Genomic DNA, 22436 nt, shown 5'->3' on the forward strand with positions numbered 1-22436 from the left:
TCTATAAGTAATAACACTCTATAAGTAATAACACTCTATAAGTAATAACACTCTATAAGTAATAACACTCTATAAGTAATAACACTCTATAAGTAATAACACTCTATAAGTAATAACACTCTATAAGTAATAACACTCTATAAGTAATAACACTCTATAAATAATAACACTCTATAAGTAATAACACTCTATAAGTAATAACGCTCTATAAGTAATAACACTCTATAAGTAATAACACTCTATAAATAATAACACTCTATAAGTAATAACACTCTATAAGTAATAACACTATAAGTAATAACACTCTATAAGTAATAACACTCTATAAGTAATAACACTCTATAAGTAATAACACTCTATAAGTAATAACATTCTATAAGTAATAACACTCTGTAAGTAATAACACTCTATAAGTAATAACACTCTATAAGTAATAACACTCTATAAGTAATAACACTCTATAAGTAATAACACTCTATAAGTAATAACACTCTATAAGTAATCAAATTTGATTTGCTTCTAATTTCCAAGGACAAAAATATTTTTGCTAAATATGGTAAAACTGTTTCTTGCCATATTAACTACACTCAACTTGTAACAATGTTCATACATTGTTACAAGTAACAAGTCTGCAAATTATTATTTTGTTTTTTAAAAGGTTTATAAGATGAAAAATTGTGTTCTCTATAGAAGAGGTTTTTGTTGTCTTTTTTGAGGGCCTACTTTTGATTTATGTGTTGCCATGTGTCTCTGTTGTATTGCAGAGAAATGCTACCATTATCACTTGTGAACCAATCGTGGACAAGCTCTATCATATTCTTGTTGACAATGATATGGAGGTTCTGAGCATACCAACACGCCTTCGGAGAAACATCTTCACTTGCTTTACTGTCATGGTTCACACCCTTCACAATGCCTCTCCTGAGTTGGTATGCGCATAGAACTCATTTACTGAATTTATATTGCTGGAGCACATTGAAATGATGTATTCCAAAACTCATCTACATTATTAGATCAGCTATTGTGAAATATATTTATTAGTAGCATACAGTACTGAGTGTACATAGCCCATATGTTATATATTTATTAGTAACATACAATACTGAGTGTACATAGCCCATATGTTATATATTTATTAGTAACATACAATACTGAGTGTACATATACTTATGTGTTATCTATGTATATAAATATCAAAGTTTGTGTGTATGTTTTGGTTTGTCAAGCCAGCTGTAGCTATTAAAATTTAGGAATGAAATATCCGTTTTATGCTGGATTTGATCTTGGAACCTCCAGTTTAACTACACGAGATTGATTGATTCATTGGGCGATATACGTCGCTAGGTGGGTGAAAATAGGCATACCGCGCTGCATTATGCAAGTCATTAAAGCCTGCTCTCACGGCTATTATTAGTAAGTTTAGTCAAATTCATCAATCGCAATGTGCCAAGCTAATGGCAAGTGGCAGACAACTACATTGCCTGTCACTGTTCATAAGCTGACTAGCTGTGCTAGCCGGCATTGCTCGGGTATTAAAAATCAGCTTATAAACAATTGGAAGTAATGAGAGTTGCCTGGCACTTGCTATTAGCTTGACACATTGCCAATGCATAATTTGAGTAAGCGTACTAATATGAGCTACCCTCTCGGTGACGTTAGGCAATCACCCTGCATAGTACGCAAAGCCCTCGCATATTTGCTCCCATATAGCGACATAATTGCCTCGTGAAATAATAAGGTTCGTGTCGCTGCATTGGTGCAGCGTATGACTGGTGAACCGGTAGGTCCAAATTCAAATCTTATGTGATATGGAATCGTTATTCCAAGATATCAATAGCTATAGCCGGATGCACCTACAGACGACATACGACAAACTTTGAGGAACAGGTATATATAGATTTATAATACCCAACGCTGGGCATTCCGCTGGTCTATATATAAATCTCAATGTTTGTCTTTGTGTCCGGTTACAGCGATCAGGTTTTAGGTATTAAAAAGCTGCTGCGTACTCGATTTGTACTCACAACCTCCAGTTTTGCAGACAGGCATATATTCAATTATACACTACGCTGTTCAACTGACTATTCTGTGGAATAAATAGGGGTAAATACTTATTACATATGCCAATCATTCATGGCTTCACGCTCAACACTGCGGCTAGCGTTATACGTGAACACATACCAGAAGAAAAATGTGTGCCCATACTTTGAGGAAAATACTTAAACTTAAATTGCCAGCTAGATTATTGCAATCAGTAGAGGTCTTAGTAGACACTGCAGCCGGTACAGTGTGAATTACGCAAAAATAAATACAGTATACAGAAATGAAGGCAGTACACAGAAATAAGGAAAACACTTTCACTCAAAAGTTAGAACAGTAAATGTTGTATACGTTGATGGAAAATAGATTTTCTGGGCGTAAACCTTTTTGTTATACCTGCAACGCCGTCGGGCATTCTCTATTGTATTAATAGTGTACATAGATCTATGTGTTATTTATTTATAATGTGCAATACTGAGTGTACATACACGTATATCTATACATGTATTGAAAGCATTTTATTCTGAGTTTATTGGTCAATGAAATTAATCTCATCGATGCCAGTCATCATACCTCTCTGAATTTTGTAATAGTTTATCACTTCTGCGACGAGTCACCAATTCAAATCACATTACAACAGCGTATGCTTTGTGTGGTCTCCGTAGACATGTTCATGTATGCGTTGTGATTCATTAACACGTTTTTAATCAGTCTCATAAACTTGCATGTCATTGTATTGCTCACATACAACAATACATTTTGTTATATTAATAACATTTGTGATATATAGTATTTCTGAGGAGGGGCCGGTAAGTATGACATCATAAACATACTAGACTGCCTTGTTGTTGCGATACATATATGTGTAAGGATACACACCTGCTGTGTGATGCCATCGATGAGGTCTTCACTAACATGCCTAGTTAGATCTGTATTGTATCATGGACGCATACATGAGTGATCCGCTTTATTATACCTGTAGAGGCACATGGAGGTATGTGATGTCATAGACAGGTACTTGATGGCCATGGGGACTCTTCACACCAAAGAGCAGAACAATCCTGCTCATTTCACGCCTCTCATAGGTAACCAAATGAATTTTTATTATTTATATATACACTGTAGAAGTTAGGTAGATTCACTTGTGGCCACTATAGTAGCAGGCTAATTTAGAGACATATCGGGGCATATGTCCGAGAAGTCCTACCAGTGCTACATCTATGATGCTTTAAAGATGTAGTTGCGTCAAAATTTAAGTTGATCTTGAAAGAAAGCATTTTTTTTTCTCTATCAGTTGATATGTTGTTTGTTGTGTTACGCGATCGCATTGCCAAGATATTTGAAGATCAAAACCGAAAAAATCTGATCGCTGTAAAAACGCTCAGGCCACAAAAACGTGCCCAGCCTCGCCAAAAATGATGTCACGCGTTTGGCAACCTGTCTCTATCTCTCGTATTCACATCGGCTTTTTGCGATAAAAGTCTAGTCTTACGCGGCTCTATTGGCATATATCTTATTTTGTATTTGCTCATGTTGGCTAGAATAAAATTTTAAATCCTGCTACAGATGCATTATTATGAATGTTTAAAAGGCCTCAAATAACGAAAATTGAAAATTTGTTCTACTCACTTTCTCCAAATGTTGTGTAAACATTTGGGTACCGACTACCAATTCTACCGGTCTACGGTAATTCCGTCAAGTCACTTTATGTAGAACGCGGTCTTTGTATCAGCACAGTTCTGCAGCTACCCATATAAACGATATACAGCCTCCCATAAGCCCCGCCCACATTATGTCGCCTATTACCTATTGCCTACGTACTAGTTTCTTACTAGTATTCTTACCGAATACTAAATAATTGAAATAAGCAAGCCACCTCTTTGAAAAGAATATAGACAGGGATAGAGTTTTAAGGATGAGAAGTCTGCTGCAAACTGGATTTGAACTCACATTCTCCAGTTCTGCGGACACCCATATACCATATCCGATTCACTACAATATTCTGCAAATCATGTTTTGCATTATCTTCAACAATATTATTTTATTATATAATTTTTACAAGCAAAAATATTTTCATCCTGGCATAAAGCTTTTATTAAAAATATTCATCAAGTCGTGGCCACTCACATAGTATTAGCTGATACAATAAGACAAATTCATCTACTGCAACAAACTCAAACAAAACATCCAGCACGCATTCAAGTCTCGCTTTCCCCTTTATGGCAGTTTCCACACTGACAAAGCTTCTTCGGCTGGTGGGACGACATAAACATTCTGTAATCAGTAAAACAAGTAAATGTAAACAAAGTAGATGCAATAAATATGTCATTCATAGATACAGTCAATCATGGATAACTCGAACTTCAAGGGACCGAGCAAAAGTGTTCGAATTATCAGAGCGTTCAAGTTATCAGAGCACTGTCACAAGTCCATATATTTACTTATTTATTAGTAGATACATGTACATATACAAACTATAATATAAATCAAAAGCACAAATGGCTTGTTTCAAATTAAATGCTCCTAATGTAAAGTTTAAAACGTTTTCATGAAAAAGTATAGAGATTTTTCTATCACTTGAGATTGGTTTGTTGTTTGAGGTGATGTTATTGCCAGGACGTTTTTCAGATTGACATTGGCAAAACTTGATCGTTGTTGAAATGCTCAAAAGAAAAGACATTTTTTTCTTTTGGGGTTTTACCCACGATCAATTTTGCCGTTTTTTCTTGAAGTTTATGCAGATTACCTTACTTTACCTGGGATTCGTTAAGAGCAACACTCCGAGGCAGTTCAATTAGAAGTTTTACGAGGTTTTACGGTACATTCTATATCACTCACGCTTTTTTAATAGATACTTATTGAATGTACACACGTATTCTGTGTTTAGGTCAAACGATGAATAGTTTTTTGTAGCTCAGACAACGTATACGTTTAATTACAACATTTTTTAAGACGTTTTAAACATTCAACATTCCGACGTTGATTCAACACGGAATCAACGTCGGAAAACTATTCATCACGGGCTAGCCGAGTCACGCACTCAAGGATTTTCGCCACGCACATACAAAACAACATGCGATTTTTGTTTTGTATGTGCGTGGCGAAAATTCTTGCGCGTGTGACCCGGCTAGCCCGTGCTATTCATCGTATCGCAGTATAAATCAAATTTCACCAAACTTTTAGAAAAGTCGTTGACAAAAATATTTTGCCGATGGTGGTAATAACGACGCTTATGAATTACGAAAAGATGAAGTTTCCCTCTATGGCTTTGAATAAAGTGATTTTCTAAAGCGAAAACAACCGTTTCGGTAGCTGTTGGGCAAAAAAACAGTTCGAATTAACAGTGTTGAGTTCGAGTTATCTATAGCAATTTATCATTACGTGGGAACGGACCAAAGGAAATGTTCGAATTAACCATGTGTTCGAGCTATCCGTGGACGAGTTATCCATGTTTGACTGTATGTCATTCTAAAGCGTATCTATTGACAGCTTCCAAATTGGGAGTTAAATAGATTGCGAGTGTAATTTTAAAAACGAATAAACATTTAATAAAGGCACAAGTACGCCAAGCCAACGATTCGAAGCTTTGGTTCTAGAAATTAAAGATTTGCGATGATCAATCGATTTTACCCACTTCATACGAGTGAAAATAATTTGTAATCATGACTCTAATTTACCAAAGAAAATTCGAAAAAAATATTATAGCTAGGTAAAACGGCAGATAAGCTATGAAACGATGATTGGAGATAGCAAAGAATTATCATTTTATTAATTAGTATATGTATTTATGACTATAAAAAATATTACATTTACTAAAGTATAGAAGACTCTAAGTTAATTTACCTCCATTCTGTCTTCTTCTGCAGCAAAACACTGCTGACGCCTGTCAGCTTTGGCCATAGGCTGTCTACTCTAATCTTTTACTAAAAGTTGCTCAGATAACTCTGAGTAGCGGTCGCTCGAACTTGAAGCCATTTTAAAACTATGTATAACTTAGTAATTGTTGAAACGCGTTGAATCAGTAACGATGAGAATGAATTCTCTAACGATGAGAATCTTCGAGATCACAGACAACGCGTTTTACGAGTGATAACATTTATTACGGCCTATATAAAAATTTCGCACGCATGATTGGCTAACGAATCGACCTCATATTTATTGCTCGTGGTTTCGTTTCAGATACCTTGCTTGTGACGTCACGAAATAGGCACCCGCTGGAACGTGAGCTTTTTAAAAGAGGGCCTCATTCAAACGCATATATCTCTGGACAGGGTTGGTCTACAAAGGCAAAAATGGCATCAAATTGTAGCTGATGTTTTAGCCTTTTATGGGTCCTAATTTCATTTTTGACGCAACTACATCTTTAACTTTGTGTGCAAGTCTTTGGTAGTTGTGCATACTTGTCAGTATAAGTCTTGCTATACATGTGTTGTGCTACTACAGATACTGTGAGAAACATGGTATGGAGACAAAAAGATCTGGAAGGTCTGAAGGCATCATTTGCTAGCAGCAATATCTTCAAGCGATTAATGAACTTTGTCGCTGGTTTCCAGGTGTGTTTGATGTTTTTATTTGTATTAATTTAAAAGTGGGTATGCATAACTAATTTCATACATGCACCAAAAGCTGAGTGAGTGACAGCTTTTTATGATAAATATGAATGAGGTTTACCTAAGTCTTTGCAAAGTTTTATAGTTACTCAATATTTGAACTTTGACAGCCGGTACTCCTCCATTATGTAGCGCATTTTAGAAACCCTGATGGTTGATGTTCCGGCATCCACATGGTTCTGTTTACAAGTGCTGTTTCTAAGTAACAGCGTAAACCAATCGGATTCATTCTTGTGTAAGGCATTAAACCGGAAATTTTGCTTCCATTGTTTACTGTTTTCAAATATCTTCATCTGCATCCTTTGTTATTATAAGTATTTTACTGGGAGGATATCGCCAAAATAATTGACACGACTCCTTTGATGGTAAGTGATAGATGATTTTGAGGCAGATGAAAAATTGCGTGATACTAACTATTATCTTGCTGAGTATTTCAAGTCAAAAATGATGATGAACATGTGCTCGATAGATATGATGCGGACTGCAAAGATTTTTAGAATTTGTTAACATTGTACAAATTTTTACGATTTCATCTCGAAGAACCATGAAACATTTTTTATATTTGATGATATTTGCTGTGTGTTATTAGATTTTTTTACATGGGTTTCACCAAGTATCATTGGGTTAGGAGAATATTTAGATACATTTAATAAGTTTCAAAACGTCTTACATTTTGACAAATTGCCCAGGGAAAGTGACACCCATAGACACTGACGGCAAGGGTTTAAAGGTTAAGGTTTGGTTGGTTCCAAAACTGAGCAGCAAAAATTGAAAAAATCGTAACTTATTAGCTATATGATATTTTAACAATTGTTGAGAGATTTTCAAAAATGCTATTTTTTCTTGTGGTTAAACTGTGGTTGATATTGTTCTTTGGCGCTGTCAACTTTGGTTAGGGTTATCTGCTTTAGCATCTTTGGATTGGGTTATCTCCCCTAGCATCTTTGGTTAGGGTTATCACCTCTAGCATGCAGATTGTGCCTCACATAGTTTTGAAGAGATAATAATTTATTTCAGAGTTTAATAGAGCCCTAGTGAAGACTGATGTTTTAGTAAGCGACCAACTGCATGAACTAAATATTATCAAGAATGACTGGTTATATATCACACAGATCAGTTACATTTCAGCTTTAGCAAAAATGACTGGTTATATATCACACAGATCAGTTACATTTCAGATTTATCAAGAATGACTGGTTATATATCACACAGATCAGTTACATGTCAGCTTTATCAAGAATGGCTGGTTATACATCGCACAGATCAGTTACATTTCAGATTTATCAAGAATGACTGGTTATATATCACACAGATCAGTTACATTTCAGCTTTATCAAGAATGACTGGTTATATATCACACAGATCAGTTACATTTCAGCTTTATCAAGAATGACTGGTTATATATCACACAGATCAGTTACATTTCAGCTTTATCAAGAATGAATGGTTATATATCACACAGATCAGTTACATTTCAGCTTTATCAAGAATGACTGGTTATATATCACACAGATCAGTTACATTTCAGCTTTATCAAGAATGACTGGTTATACATCACACAGATCAGTTACATTTCAGATTTATCAAGAATGAATGGTTATATAGCACACAGATCAGTTACATTTCAGCTTCTATACCAATCTCAGTGCGTCTGTTGCCAGTATTGGTCTTTCTGATCATCTGATGAAACGCTAAAAACTGTTGGATAAATCATGTCGTTGGTAGCGGTAAGAATTGCTGCTAGTCAGCTAAAATAGGGATTGATCCATACAGTTGTTAAAACAAAAGTTGGACTCCTACCCCAATCCTTTTTCATCTGAGTGGTGATTAACTAAATAAAATTTGCTGATATATTTGCTCAGAGTTCTGTATCTACAGGTAACTGAAGCCACGGCGACTAGTGTTGGACATCTACACAAAGCACTTGTTAACTGCCTTCAGTGCTTCTTGTGCAACTCGAGAATTGCTCGAAGGAGCTTTACGGAGACCGTTGGGTATGATGGCTTGTTGAGACTTCTTCAGCGCCTGCAGCCTGATCGGGCACTTCTTGCTCTTATCGTTAAAATGGTAATTCACTGCTGAATTTCTCCTTCGTTAATTACTTATCTGCAAGGGTTTTTCTTGGTCTTTTTGTTGAGAAGCGATTATAAGTAGTTACACGTGTTCCTAACGAGGTTTTTATGTCTGGTTAAATTAGCTAGCCACAAGATGTTGAGGAATGGCCGAGAGCCTGAGCGGTGAGCGCATAAAGGAAACAGATGGGAATGGTGAGTGTCGGAATGGGAATGTTGAGACAGCTGAGTGGTAGATGTAAAAAAGTAACAGATGAGAGAGAGAGTTGAGGATGTACTGTAAAACTTCTAATTAAACGCCACCCCCAATTGACCATCCCTAGAAAAAATGAGTTGAAAAATAGAGTACACTGGCATTCAATTAAAGGTTTCACGGTACTCTGCTAAACGGTGACACACTATTATAGCGATAATACATGTAAGCTGGTGTTGGTGAGACAATACTTGGTGTTTATTTTATACTCTCTCATGTGCTTTTCTGACTACTTACTTTGAGTAATCTCGAAAATGTCTTCTGTAAAATTTGGGAGTAAGTTTATTGGTCAAGGCTCAGGTTCCTTTTCTCCAGACTTCATATGACCAGCTGACTCGGAGTAAATGCGATGGACATCATCACCCAGGATGATGTGGATCATTGTACCCACACCTCCCAATTCTGAGTCAGAACAGTCTTAGCCAGAGTACTTTCTAACATATACATACTCTGTCTTGTTTCACAGGAACACATGCTATGTTGTAGACTGTGGAAACACACGTAGAGCACTGTGAAAAGGATGATGAGGAAGCCAAGATTGAGAATGCGGACATGCTGAATATACTAATAGCTTGGCTGCCGGCTATAGTGGACACTTCCAATCAGCTGTGGCTTACCAAAATGATTTATAATGTTGCCTGCAACTCAGAGAGGAATCGAATGGTCTGCTGTAATAATGGCATAGTACTGGATACTATCAAATCTATACAACGAACAGCGCAGTCTGCCGCTTCTTCTAAAACCACCGGTAAATGAGGAATCATGCCTACCCCAGAGGGATAGGCATGGTGAAATATGATGTTCGTCAAGTTGTAGGTGTATCTAGATACTTGGAGTTACCCTCCCCATGTTCATTCAGCAGTGTGTGACTGACATGGTAATCGCTTTAGGGGATGACTTTTAAATGAATTCAATAAGATTTTAGCATAAATTAAATGCGTTTGCCATCTGGCCCACTTTTGGCTATCATAGCTGACACACATTAACCTACTGCTGTTAATAATAGAGGCGTGTGCTTTCCACTATTACTTGATTTTAAGCAACTCTGTTCTATACTTTTGTGTACCTATTAAAGTCACAACATGCCATAATTCACTTTCAATTGTTATAAGGTTGTAGTCTCGTGTACCTAATCTTGTACCTCTATGCGTCGAGGTCCAAAGTTATCCTCAACTATGTTCTTACTACCGTTCAGTGTGTCTAAGATCAGGCAGGCGCATATAGCTCTTCTAAAATGCATGTGTTTAAATTGTAAGATTCATTGCAATGTTCAGATGTAATTTAATGCATACAATCTCAAAGACATTGTTAAGAAATATATGGTAAAAATATTTATTTTTATGGCAAAGCGTTTTTATTTGGGAAAATTAACTCTAACAAATCATGGTGGCTGTAGTACATGTAGATTAGATTGGCCAGTTTCACTAAGTGTATAGTTGACCTTTAGTTTGAGAGAGATACGAGTAGCATAAAGTCTGATAGCTTCATTTTTTAAGGCAGTGCTTCTCAATTATTTTATGTCATGCCTCCCAGGACGAAGAAGCTATCTCATGCAGCCCCATCTTAACCCCATTTGTCTATAAAATTGCTTTGAGTACACCTCTGGGTAACACTGTATCCTTATTAACGTAAAAGGGAAGAAAAACTAGGGACCAGTTTACTACCAAGGATAACTTTATTAACTATGCAAGAACAGGTTTAATACTTCATACTCCTACAATTCGAACAGCGCGCATGCTCAGTGCAAACAGAACCCTTACACTGTAGAGCGATTGCTTTCCGTGCACACTTTGACAGTGAGGCCACCACTGACACTTAATGCAGTGGAAATGCAATTGCATTTTATTCATGAACAATAAAAAAGTGGAAATGAAAAATTTAAAAAGTATATTCTCCGACATCAAGCATGCTCCTTGTGATGTAGCCTCACGTCACCCTCCCCGGAGGCATGCGCTCCACTATTTAAAATAACTGCTCTAAGGGAATGGCAGCCTCATAAATGTACATATACACGTGTAAAGTATGTATCATATGTATACACATGGGCTCTCTGCAGGTGTGCTGATCGGTATATTAGAGCAGCTTGGAGCCCTCTCTATCACTCCATCAGAAATCAAGGCTTTGATAAATCTCTTTCAACTTGAAGACGTAGCATTCAGCACGGTAAGGAGTTCTCTCATTGTCCTTCGGTATTTGCAGTCATTTTTATTCTATAGACGCTCCATAAGAAAATGTTAAAACATATTTTTGACTCATTTTAGGGGGCTTTCAAAAAGAGAATATTGCAGGCTTTTACACACATGACGAGGCAGCAGACACCTGGCAGAGCTTTATGCTATTTCTCGCTCTCGTCACCAAAGGCAGTAAGTTAGTTATCTAGCAGAAACAGCTGGAATAGTCTAACGTTTGCTCATATTATTATATGAAGTCATATAATGTGCTGGGAAGAGGAGAGGAAGTTGAAAATAGAAAGGCCCAACTTGCTACTTGTATAATCAGTGCTGATGTAAGTTTCTGATCACAGTTACTATCACTAAACTAATGTCAAGGTGGTTTCTGCTCAGTTTATAGTCATTGACCACTTTTTTTTAATTGTAATGATGCGCGTAGATTTGAGTGAGTTTTCCCAATGCACTCGCCATCGAGGAAATAGTATAGGTGACATTTACTGTTTACATTCTTTAATGTATATAAACTGGTCTGGTCTTGAATAAGAGATTATCACTCAGATTCTAGTGCTAGTTGTGGCAGTAATAACTACCACTGTGATCGTGTCTGTCTTACTGCGTTAAGACAAGTACGGTCACTAGTTGGAGTTATCACGGCCAATAATGACTTTGCCGGAATTTCTTTTTCTCTCAAAAATACATTTTATACAAATAATGATTTTATATAATTGTTCTGTTGTTCTTAAGACTGATGAAGATGTCTATGCCTTTATATTACTAGTCCTATAACTGTAACAATTGCTTTCATACTATTAGTCAACTCCTGCTTTCGTGTCATTATTTGTATGACATGAGCAGCAAACTTGTGTTGAATTTTGAGACACGCGCTTAGTAGTAACTAGGTTAATGCCTGCCATTGCACGGGTAATAAAAACCGTTTATAAACAGTGGCAGATATGTAGTCGCCATCGGCTAAGTTGAGTAATTAGCCAAGGCAAAGATGAGCAAGTTGGCAAGTTTGAGTAACTTAAGCTAGTAATTTAGGCTTGCTTACATTGCTAAGCTTACTATAGTTGAGTACTATAAAGTAACTAGCTGTACTACCCAGCATTTTTCGGGTAATAAAAATTCTTTGGACAGAAAATTGATTTGTATTTAACATATAACAACATTTGCTATTTTAACTTTCAAACTACATATCAAGAGAAAAATATTTTGTGTAGTTGAAATAAATAAATTGAGAGAAAATAGAACTTTCAAGCTTCATATCACGAGGAAAATGTTTTGTGCAGGTCAAATAAATTTTAAAAAATGAAACAACTATAAAAGGGTTTAAACGGCGTTAAAATTAATCTAGCTTGTGTTACGTTATGCTTCACACAACATCGTATTGCGTATCCTAACTGGTGTGATAGGGAGTGTTTTACTATTCCATTGTCTTGCAAGTAAGCCATGTAGCTTAATGGGGTAGGTCGCCTATCTTCAGACCTGGAGAATTGGAGTTCAAACCCAGTGTGAAACGGATTTTTTGTTTCTAAAGCATTATTGCTATAACTGGACACACGAATGACAGACCAACAAACAACAAACACTGAGATTTATATATAAATAAACTGAATGAGAAAATGCTTTGCAGGTCGTTAGGCTTCCAGATGATCGAAATCCAGATTTGCTCAAATCCGGTTTCACATTCCACACCTGGCTTTGCATGGAAAACGATGACAAAGGACCATTGGCACGTAGAGTTATATATAGGTCAGTGCATTCCTTCCTGTTGATTCTTGTTTCTTTTTGCATGCTATGGTTGTATCTCAACTAGCTATCACCTCTGCATACAAAAGTTTTCACTTATGATGTAATGTCTGAGCAAGCACTTGTCTCAACATGTCAAGTAATTTCTAATATATGACATCAGAAATTCTCAAAACAGGACAAATCTGAAAGCGAAAACTAGACTATCATAACTAGACTATCGTGAAAGCATACAAGAAGTTTTTATTGACTTGAAGCGTATTTGTATGTCTGAGGCTAGTGAGAGTGAGTAATTGATTGATATGAACACGACGAGAGTTCTGGCCAGCTTAATTATCTTAACTTGTAACGTCTCATCTTAACTCCTGACTCAAGCTTCACATTATATTTAACCCACTGTTTATGCAAAGCAGCATTCCCTTTATGTACATACTGGTTCAGAGGATGTTTTATTCATTCCAGCGGCAATGCACTGATGATATGTTGATTGTAGCTTTCAGTCAAGTTCCGGGGGAGGATTTGAGGCATTTGTAGGCACTGAAGGGTTTCTTTATGTTATTCTTTCAAACGAGGACCAGTGTAACTACATACATAAGGCCCAAGTGAGGATTGCTGATGGCAAATGGGTAAGATAGCTGTATATCAAATATATCAGTAACTGTATTGAGTATCAAAGATGTGGAGATGTAAATTGCAGTCAATTTCAATCAATTTAATCAAATTCTGTGTGTGTGAATGCTCACTGTATTTGTGCGCTTAACTGAATACTTAACTGAATACTTATTTGAAAACTTGACTGAAGACTTAACCGAAAACTTATTTGAAAACTTATTTGAAAACTTGACTGAAGACTTAACTGAAAACTTGACTGAAGACTTAACTGAAAACTTAACCGAAAACTTAAACCATAACTGTCACGTACAACTTTTATCATATTTACTAGGCAAATCAGACACTGATTCCAATTTTGTACTCAAAGTTGGTCCACTAACTTTCAGAGTAATGAAGGCTTATTTATAGCGTTTTAATATCGGTCTCGAAAACAACACGATCGGCACAAAAAGCTCCGCCCATAAATACGTGACGTAACCTACATGTAGCTTTTTAGGAACGGAAGTTACGTAGGGATGTTTAGACTGATTTAGAATAATAGAGATGGGTATTTTAAAACCCATTATTACCTTAATTCAGTCTTAAAAATAATCTCAGTCTTTTCTGAAAGGTAGATAAGCTATTTAATATTGCATATTTAAAAATGAGCTTAAAAAGTGCGATAACAATGCTAGCTTGGGATAAAACTGCGCTTTTTGAGCTCATCTTTTTTCGGCGTTCAGCATATTTAAACACCCTGTAACAAGTTACGAGCAATTTTAAATAGTTTATATACCTTTCGTAAAAGATTGAGATTATTTTACAGGCCGGATTTAGATAATAATGGGTTTTAAGACACCCATTTCTAATATTCTAAATCGGACTAAACGTCCCTAACTTCCGTTCCTGAAAAAGCTAGATTTCGTCACATATTCATAGGCGAAGCTTGTAATGCCGAATGTGTTGTTTTCGAGACGTATATTGAAACGCTTTAGAAAAAGCTTAATGACATTGAAGGTTAGTGGACATATCTTTATTTTGAGCACAAAATCGAAATCAGCGTGTCTGATTTACCTAGAAAATACGATAAAAGTTGTGCGTGACAGTTATGGTTTAATTGGAGACTTAATTGAAGACATAACTGAAGAGTGCCCATTTTCATTTGTTTTCTCTCTAGCACATGCTTGACATTGTGCATCATGCACAAAGAAGCTCAAACTGGAAGGTTACTATCTACATAGATGGTGAACTTTGCAATCGCTCAGCTTCCTCAAAACTCAGTCTGAGAGGTGTAAGTCTTTCTAAATTATTTCTCTATATACAATTTTTGTGTTTAATCCGAGAAACCTATTGGAAGTTATGTTAATAATTATACAATTGGAAAAATTGAAAATACAACTAACAAATAAAAAGAACATTGCAGATGATTTTCAGACTGGTTGTAAAGTATGAGAATATTTTATCTGCTAAGCATAGTATATATTCTCATCTGCAAAGAATGACACACTACTTTTCATGTAGCGGCGAATATGTCTGGACAAAAACAAGTTTTCCATGTTTCTCCGATTCATTCTGTTTAAAATCATGAACTGTATGGCGCTCATCTTTATAGACCAAATCACCAATAAATATTTTTAAACTCACAGCATAATTTGACCCCAACATAATTTAAAATTGTTGTAACATTCTTACATGTCCGCCATCTTTAATTACTGCTATTACCTCAAACTGTAAATTAGTTATTGCTATGACCTCAAGCGATAAGTTTTAGTTATTAGCTAAGATGATGTCACCCACTACTAAAATGGTGTCACCAAGAAGAAAATAGAGACATTTAACCATTGAGGGGAGTAAAGTAAATGTTCTAAACTTTGGGAGATCGGATGTCAAAATATTATATTGTAATGCTGCATGAAAAGTTTAGAAAATGCTCTGGTTTACAAAAGGTTTTACATCATAAACGACAAAATTGTTTACAATAGAGGCTTCTATGACGTAAATTTCACATAATGTAAAGAATTTATGTAAAGTTTTTGCTTCATATTACGAAAAGTTTCCATATAACGTAGTGTCATGTTGGGGCAAGTTCCTCAAATTCAGTTTGAATAACGAAAATCTCGTAGTTTGCTTTAAAAATATAGCTTGTAGTACCTGACACTCGCCTGATTAGTATTCAGACAGTCTAGTTCACCGCGTGAAACCATCAGGTCAGGATTGTCAGGTGTGTCGATAAAGCACAGAGAATAAGTAGCTGTGTAATTATTTAGAAATACTTTAAGTCGATCGATTGGTGCTATAATGTTTGTATACCAGTTGAATGTCACAAGGTGGCGTCTCGTTAAAATCTTTTGTTTATCTTGACCTCGAACTCTGCTGGCAGTGAATAGACGGATTGACAGACAAACACCATTTATAATATAGTAAATATATTGTGGTATTATTTCATTTTAGACATTAAATGTTTTTTTATGATTTTTCTTCTGCAGAATAGACCTTGCTGTCTAGAAAAAATGAAAAAGTTGATGTAAATTGACATTGAAGGTGTGCACTCCCTTTAACTCATGGTACAATTACCATAATCACGGACCTTAAACCAAGTAAATGTGATGAAAAAGGAAAAAAAGTTGTCAATGCAAATCAATAATACTACAGTGTCTATACAGTCATTAAATTAAAAAGTTAAGTCTAGCGTTTTTTCTTAAGGGCTAAGATCTTTGAAAAAATTAAAAGATATTGGAAGAATCTAGAAAGATCTTGACATGAATTAGGCAATTTACATGTATTTTACTGTTCGTATAACATAAAATCTCTAAAGCATAATATAAATGTTTACGAAACGGATTATTTATGTTGTAGAAGCTTAACAGTTGGCTCAAAAGTGTCAAAAAGCCATGATCGTAGAGTAACGGTCATCTCTAGGGCATTTAATCTTTAATCATGCTATTTTAACTTTTTGACCACTCGCACCTACATGGTATTTCTCATAAAATCACAGGCTATTTCTCCATTGAAAAGCATTTGCATACCTGTAACACAGTCTCTGCATACCTTGACATTTTTTTATGTATAGACCTGGGTCTATTGTTCTGTGAAACTCTATGGAAAGGAAATACCTTAACAATCGTTGGTTGCTTATACACATTGTTCTGATTATTGCTCTTAACTTGGTAGAAACTTTCATACTGTATCGGAGGTTTTACGGAGGGAGGGTCTGCCTTGCCACTCTCCTCGCACCAGATCCAATTAGGAGGGAAGAGAAAGATGATCAAGATGTTTTCACAGATATTTCCTGGCGCTCCTGTTAGGGTAAGTGCCATTTACTCGCAAGGATGTTTAGAAAAACATGTGGCAGAGTGAGATTTGTTTAAGCCGCCCTGCCGACTTTACCAAGTACTATTCAGTGACTGAGAGGGACAGCCATGACTGCAGTTTGAACGCAAGTTTGGAATGAGAAACTCATCACTGAACTCTAGAGCCATTCTTTTACAGTAGAAATGAAATTATTAAAATGACAGATGTAGATCATAAATTTGAAAAAGTTTTAAATATCTTCTGCCACACACGTTTATGTTTTGCAGAAACATGAGTTACTAAGTAAGGCGTCTTTTTGTGAAATAATTCAACTCCGCAAGATATATTATATTATTCCCCATAGTTATACAGTAATACATCAACTTACGAGTGCTCCAACGAATGAGAAAAGTGAGATACAAGCCAGCTTTTAAGCAAGTTTTAGCACTAAAATACGAGCCATGTTTGAGATACGAGCACGTGAGTCAGTTGCCAAGTATGCTGGAGGTGTTTTATGAGAACAGCATCACTCTGTATTTTTCAACTGCTCAGGTTATACTTTTGTACCATGTTTTTTGTGCGCAATTTTTAGTGCAGAATTATGTGAATTAAAAGTACCGTGCGTTGACCGAAAGTTTGCGAGTAAAATGAAAGATAATGCAAAGAAAAAGCGAATGATAGCAGTTGATATTAAACGGAAAATTATTGAAAAATATGCAAAAATGTGTATGCGTGATTGAGCTAGCTCAGCAATATGACAGAAATACATCCACAATTATCAAACAGAATGAATATAGTCAGGGCATTTAGTTCGCAAAAAGACTAACCATAGTTTCTAAACGGCGCAACGATCTTCACGACCGCTGATGGAGAGACTGCTCAGGCATTGGATAAAAGATAAACAATTGGCCGGTGGCAGCGTAACTGAAACGATGCTATGTGAAAAGGCCGGTGCTATCTATCAAAACTATAAAAATAGACATTCGGACAAGTTGGCTAGTGGTCGTGCATTAACCCTTTGTGATGACACCTGTGTTCGTTCTAATAGCAACATGTTGCAAGGGCGACAAAGGCCAACGTCCTTAGATAGGTATTTCTTAAAACGGCCGGCTAGTCGTGAAAGCGAAATCAAGGAAAAATTAGCTAACCGGCAAGAAACTTCTAACTACGAACGCCGAAGAAATTTTAATTACGTAAAGTTAAAAATGAAAGTTTGCTTTTAGGTTTGCTTCTAAGTTTGTCTTTTAAGACATTGATAAAAGCCAACTGTTGTAATGAAGGATAACTTATCTCCCTCCCTGGCAAATGCTAGCGTTAGCTGCTATTGTATGTATTTAATTTTACATTTTAATTAATCACATTTCCTTGCATTATTTTTTATTTGTTGCTTTTTGAAAGCATGTGGTAAGTTAGGACAATAACCAACATGTTCTTTCTGTTACAATATCTTGTTTTGAGTGTTTTATTTGCATTTTCTAGAGTATGGAAACCAATCAATTTATATTTAATTGTTCTATATATAAATAAATTGCACCAACATGCGAGTAAATCAACATATGAGCTGAGTCTCGGAACGCATTAAGCTCGTAAGTCGAAGTATGACTGTACATTCTTTTCTGATACCATTATGTTAGAAAGCTGCTAGACCACAAACATCAGACTCCCTTTTAGCATGCTTGTGACATACGCCACTCAATTCATAGAATTTTTGTAAATATTTTCCGTCTGCTCATATTTTAGTAAAAAGAACACTATTTAATATATTTGTTTGTGGAATTCTGGTGACTATATATGTTGAAATTATTCAGAGATACACTCCGTTTGATTTCATGACACTGCGCTCTTATTTATGTTCATTCCTGTCTAGCCTTGGCAGATGTTTGTACAATTAAATTGGACATATTCCTATATGCAAGAGTGGATACTCAGTTATTCTGAACTTACGTTGTTGTTTAAATCATTATTCTATTGTACCAGTAACACTGCTTGTTTTGAGCGAATAGTTGAGCTTACACCAACTAAATTGAAGAGATCAAAATTATAACGAAGCCTCATCCTTGAAGGAGTGAGTTAACAGCAAACATTTATATGAATATTGACTGTTTATAGAGGGTAGATAGTTGACACGGAACTGTTAGTTATGGGTTTGAGCCATGCGTCCATAATAAGACTCGTCTCTACTCACAGCTAGCTTTGCGACGAATATGAAACAACTATTTTAATAAAATCACTCAATCTGTGATTTTATTGTCGTAGTTTTTTATATTAAGATAAATTTGTTTGTTGCAATTTAAATGGAAGTTTTGTTTTGGAGGAGAGACAAGAACAAATGTTAAAACTTATCTGTTTGTGCAAGCAAGTGTCTCATTGTAAGATTACAGCTTAATATTCATTCTTATTCACCCAGATCGTGACTTCATTATGGTATGCGTCTATATGACATCGATTAAAAACCTAATATATTTGCAGTATGAATCCGAAGACTTCTGCAAAACAAATTTTCTGCCAAAAAATGCGCTCACAGCTTTGCAAAATGTCAACTCTCATGACTTCTTTTATTGCTATACCAAAAACTAAACAGTATGATAAGCGAACGATTGTTTCATTAGTTTAAAAATTGAATTTTACATTTAAGAATATCTGTCACTCACATGAGTTGTCGTTTGTTTTGTCAGAATTATCGGGAAGACTGCCCCCTAATAGAAGTAGCTGCAGATGATTTGGGCAGACGATTCGGTCTTCCTGTTGGGCTTGACGGAGAGATGGGCACAATATGCATCTTTAAGAAAGTTCTGGAACTTGTTCATGTGACGGAGATGTACAAACAAGGTATGTTCAGTATCTACTTATTTACAAACTTTACAAAAGTATTTGCTTATTTATTTAACAAAATTATCTGTAAGTATTTCCTGCCCCTGATCGTCACATAGTTGCTGTTAGATGTTGAGGCTTTAATCCCTGTAGCTAGTAAGTCTAAAATACTAGAAGGTGGCACCCACTTGCTATCGTTTGATTGGTTAACAGAGACGGAATACGGTAATTTTTATAAATTAACAATGCTGAGATAGTTTATACAGTATCTATAAATAACTTCTCACAAACAAATCTGATTTTTGCAAAGAGCATGAAGCTAAAGAAATGAGTGGTTTTCCTCATAACTCGTATACAGAGTCTAATAAAGTTATTTTTTAAGTTTTATCAGTTCTTGATATCTGTTTATTATTGTCAATACAATATTTACTAGATACATGTTTGCTGAATATTCAAGTACAATTACATACCTTAACACTTTTAAGCCTAACCATGTATATACAAGCCAGCTCCTTGATTCCAGACCATATTAACAACTTTCAATCGACTGTGAAAGTGCTCAGGGTAGCACAACTCCTTCTGAACTGAATATCATATTGAAGCTTCAAGCCCGTAGAACGCAATAAAAACAGAACATAAATGTAGAAAATACTTTTGTTCAGTCTTTCATAGATGTGATGTTTTAGAGGTAACTGAGGAAACATAGCAGTTGGCGTTTGATCGAGTTTGATTGAGTGTGTATTTTTGTTATGTACACTGAGTCTGATTGAGTGTGTATTTTTGTTATGTACACTGAGTTTGATAGAGTGTGTATATTTGTTATGTACACTGAGTCTGATAGAGTGTGTATATTTGTTATGTACACTGAGTCTGATAGAGTGTGTATATTTGTTATGTACACTGAGTCTGATAGAGTGTGTATATTTGTTATGTACACTGAGTCTGATAGAGTGTGTATATTTGTTATGTACACTGAGTCTGATAGAGTGTGTATATTTGTTATGTACACTGAGTCTGATAGAGTGTGTATATTTGTTATGTACACTGAGTCTGATAGAGTGTGTATATTTATTATGTACACTGAGTCTGATAGAGGTTGTGTATTTGTTATGAATAGAAAAACAACTAGTTTTAGTGTAAAGATCATGTGGCTGAGGAGAAGCTTTTTAGTTTGATCTTTAGTTAGCTTACTTAGTTAGCTTTTTATCTTCAGTTTTTATCTTCATTACACAGGATATCAGTCAGTATGCCAATATCAGTCAGAAACTAATGTTCTGACGGCAGACATTCATCATTTTTCTGTCACTCAGAAGTGCCTTTCATATTCTGGTAATATCTTCAGAGCTGCATGTAGTAGTCTAATCAACTTAAAACTTTAATATTATGCTGAACATATTTACTGTACAAATCAATCAAAGTTTGATAATCCTTCGTAAACTGGAAGTACAAAGAGAACTCATGTTCTATCGGCAGACTTTTTTATTTGTTAGAAGTGCCCTCATTATTTGGGCAATATCTCGAGAAATAATAGTCCACTCAACCTTAAACTTTCACGATACGTTAAGAACCTGTTCTGCGCGAAGTGATGATCAAAACTTTGTAATTTCATGTAAACCGGAGGTACGGAAGTGCAAAAAGAACTAGTGTTCTGTCGGCAGCCATCTCTCATTTCTTATTCGGATAAGAGTGTTGTCGATGTTGTCGCTATATCTCAAGAACCGATTATCCTATCAACTTAAAATTTTGGAATTCTACTAAAATCTTATACCACATAAAGCCAGAAAACATCCGTAATTTTTTTAAACCGGAAGTACATGAAACAAAGCGAAACTATGAATCTGAGTTTACTTGTGCTTTTAGGATCTGTGGAACAACATATTTCCACGTTATTTCAGGCCCCGGCTTTAAAGCGTTAGAGGGTAGCCTCTAATTCATATCTTATCTGTACAATATATAGGGTAGCCTCTAATTCATATCTTATCTGTATAATATATAGGGTAGCCTCTAATTCATATCTTATCTGTACAATATATAGAGTAGTCTCTAATTCATATTTTATCTGTACAATATATAGAGTAGTCTCTAATTCATATTTTATCTGTACAATATATATAGGGTAGCCTCTAATTCATATCTTATCTGTACAATATATATGGTAGCCTCTAATTCATATCTTATCTGTACAATATATAGGGTAGCCTCTAATTCATATCTTATCTGTACAATATATATAGGGTAGCCTCTAATTCATATCTTATCTGTACAATATATAGAATAGTCTCTAATTCATATCTTATCTGTACAATATATATGGTAGCCTCTAATTCATATCTTATCTGTACAATATATAGGGTAGCCTCTAATTCATATCCTATCTGTACAATATATAGGGTAGCCTCTAATTCATATCTTATCTGTATAATATATAGAGTAGCCTCTAATTCATATCTTATTTGTACAATATTTAGGGTAGCCTCTAATTCATATCTTATCTGTACAATATATATAGGGTAGCCTCTGATTCATATCTTATCTGTACAATATATAGAGTAGTCTCTAATTCATATCTTATCTGTACAATATATATAGGGTAGCCTCTGATTCATATCTTATCTGTACAATATATAGGGTAGCCTCTAATTCATATCTTATCTGTATAATATATAGAGTAGGCTCTAATTCATATCTTATCTGTATAATATATAGGGTAGCCTCTAATTCATATCTTATCTGTACAATATATAGGGTAGCCTCTAATTCATATCTTATTTGTATAATATATAGGGTAGTCTCTAATTCATATCTTATCTGTACAATATATAGGGTAGCCTTTAATTCATATCTTATC

At 35.3% G+C, this 22436-nt stretch overlaps 1 protein-coding gene across 1 annotated transcript in view; it reads left to right on the plus strand.

The window, feature by feature from the left end:
• The first annotated feature begins 779 nt into the window (after positions 1-779).
• LOC137389702 (neurobeachin-like protein 1) overlaps positions 780-22436 on the plus strand; it is a 78010-nt gene continuing 56353 nt past the window's right edge. Inside the window, exons 1-12 of the mRNA XM_068075779.1 lie at positions 780-929; positions 3023-3125; positions 6484-6593; positions 8529-8717; positions 9462-9723; positions 11032-11138; positions 11237-11338; positions 12780-12898; positions 13389-13521; positions 14664-14777; positions 16658-16792; positions 19453-19606. Coding sequence (XP_067931880.1) covers positions 834-929; positions 3023-3125; positions 6484-6593; positions 8529-8717; positions 9462-9723; positions 11032-11138; positions 11237-11338; positions 12780-12898; positions 13389-13521; positions 14664-14777; positions 16658-16792; positions 19453-19606 — 1624 coding nt within the window. The 5' untranslated portion in view covers positions 780-833. The remainder of the gene's footprint in view (positions 930-3022; positions 3126-6483; positions 6594-8528; positions 8718-9461; positions 9724-11031; positions 11139-11236; positions 11339-12779; positions 12899-13388; positions 13522-14663; positions 14778-16657; positions 16793-19452; positions 19607-22436) is intronic.

This window comes from Watersipora subatra, chromosome 3 (assembly GCF_963576615.1).
Source record: "Watersipora subatra chromosome 3, tzWatSuba1.1, whole genome shotgun sequence".
NCBI classification, from domain to species: domain Eukaryota; kingdom Metazoa; phylum Bryozoa; class Gymnolaemata; order Cheilostomatida; family Watersiporidae; genus Watersipora; species Watersipora subatra.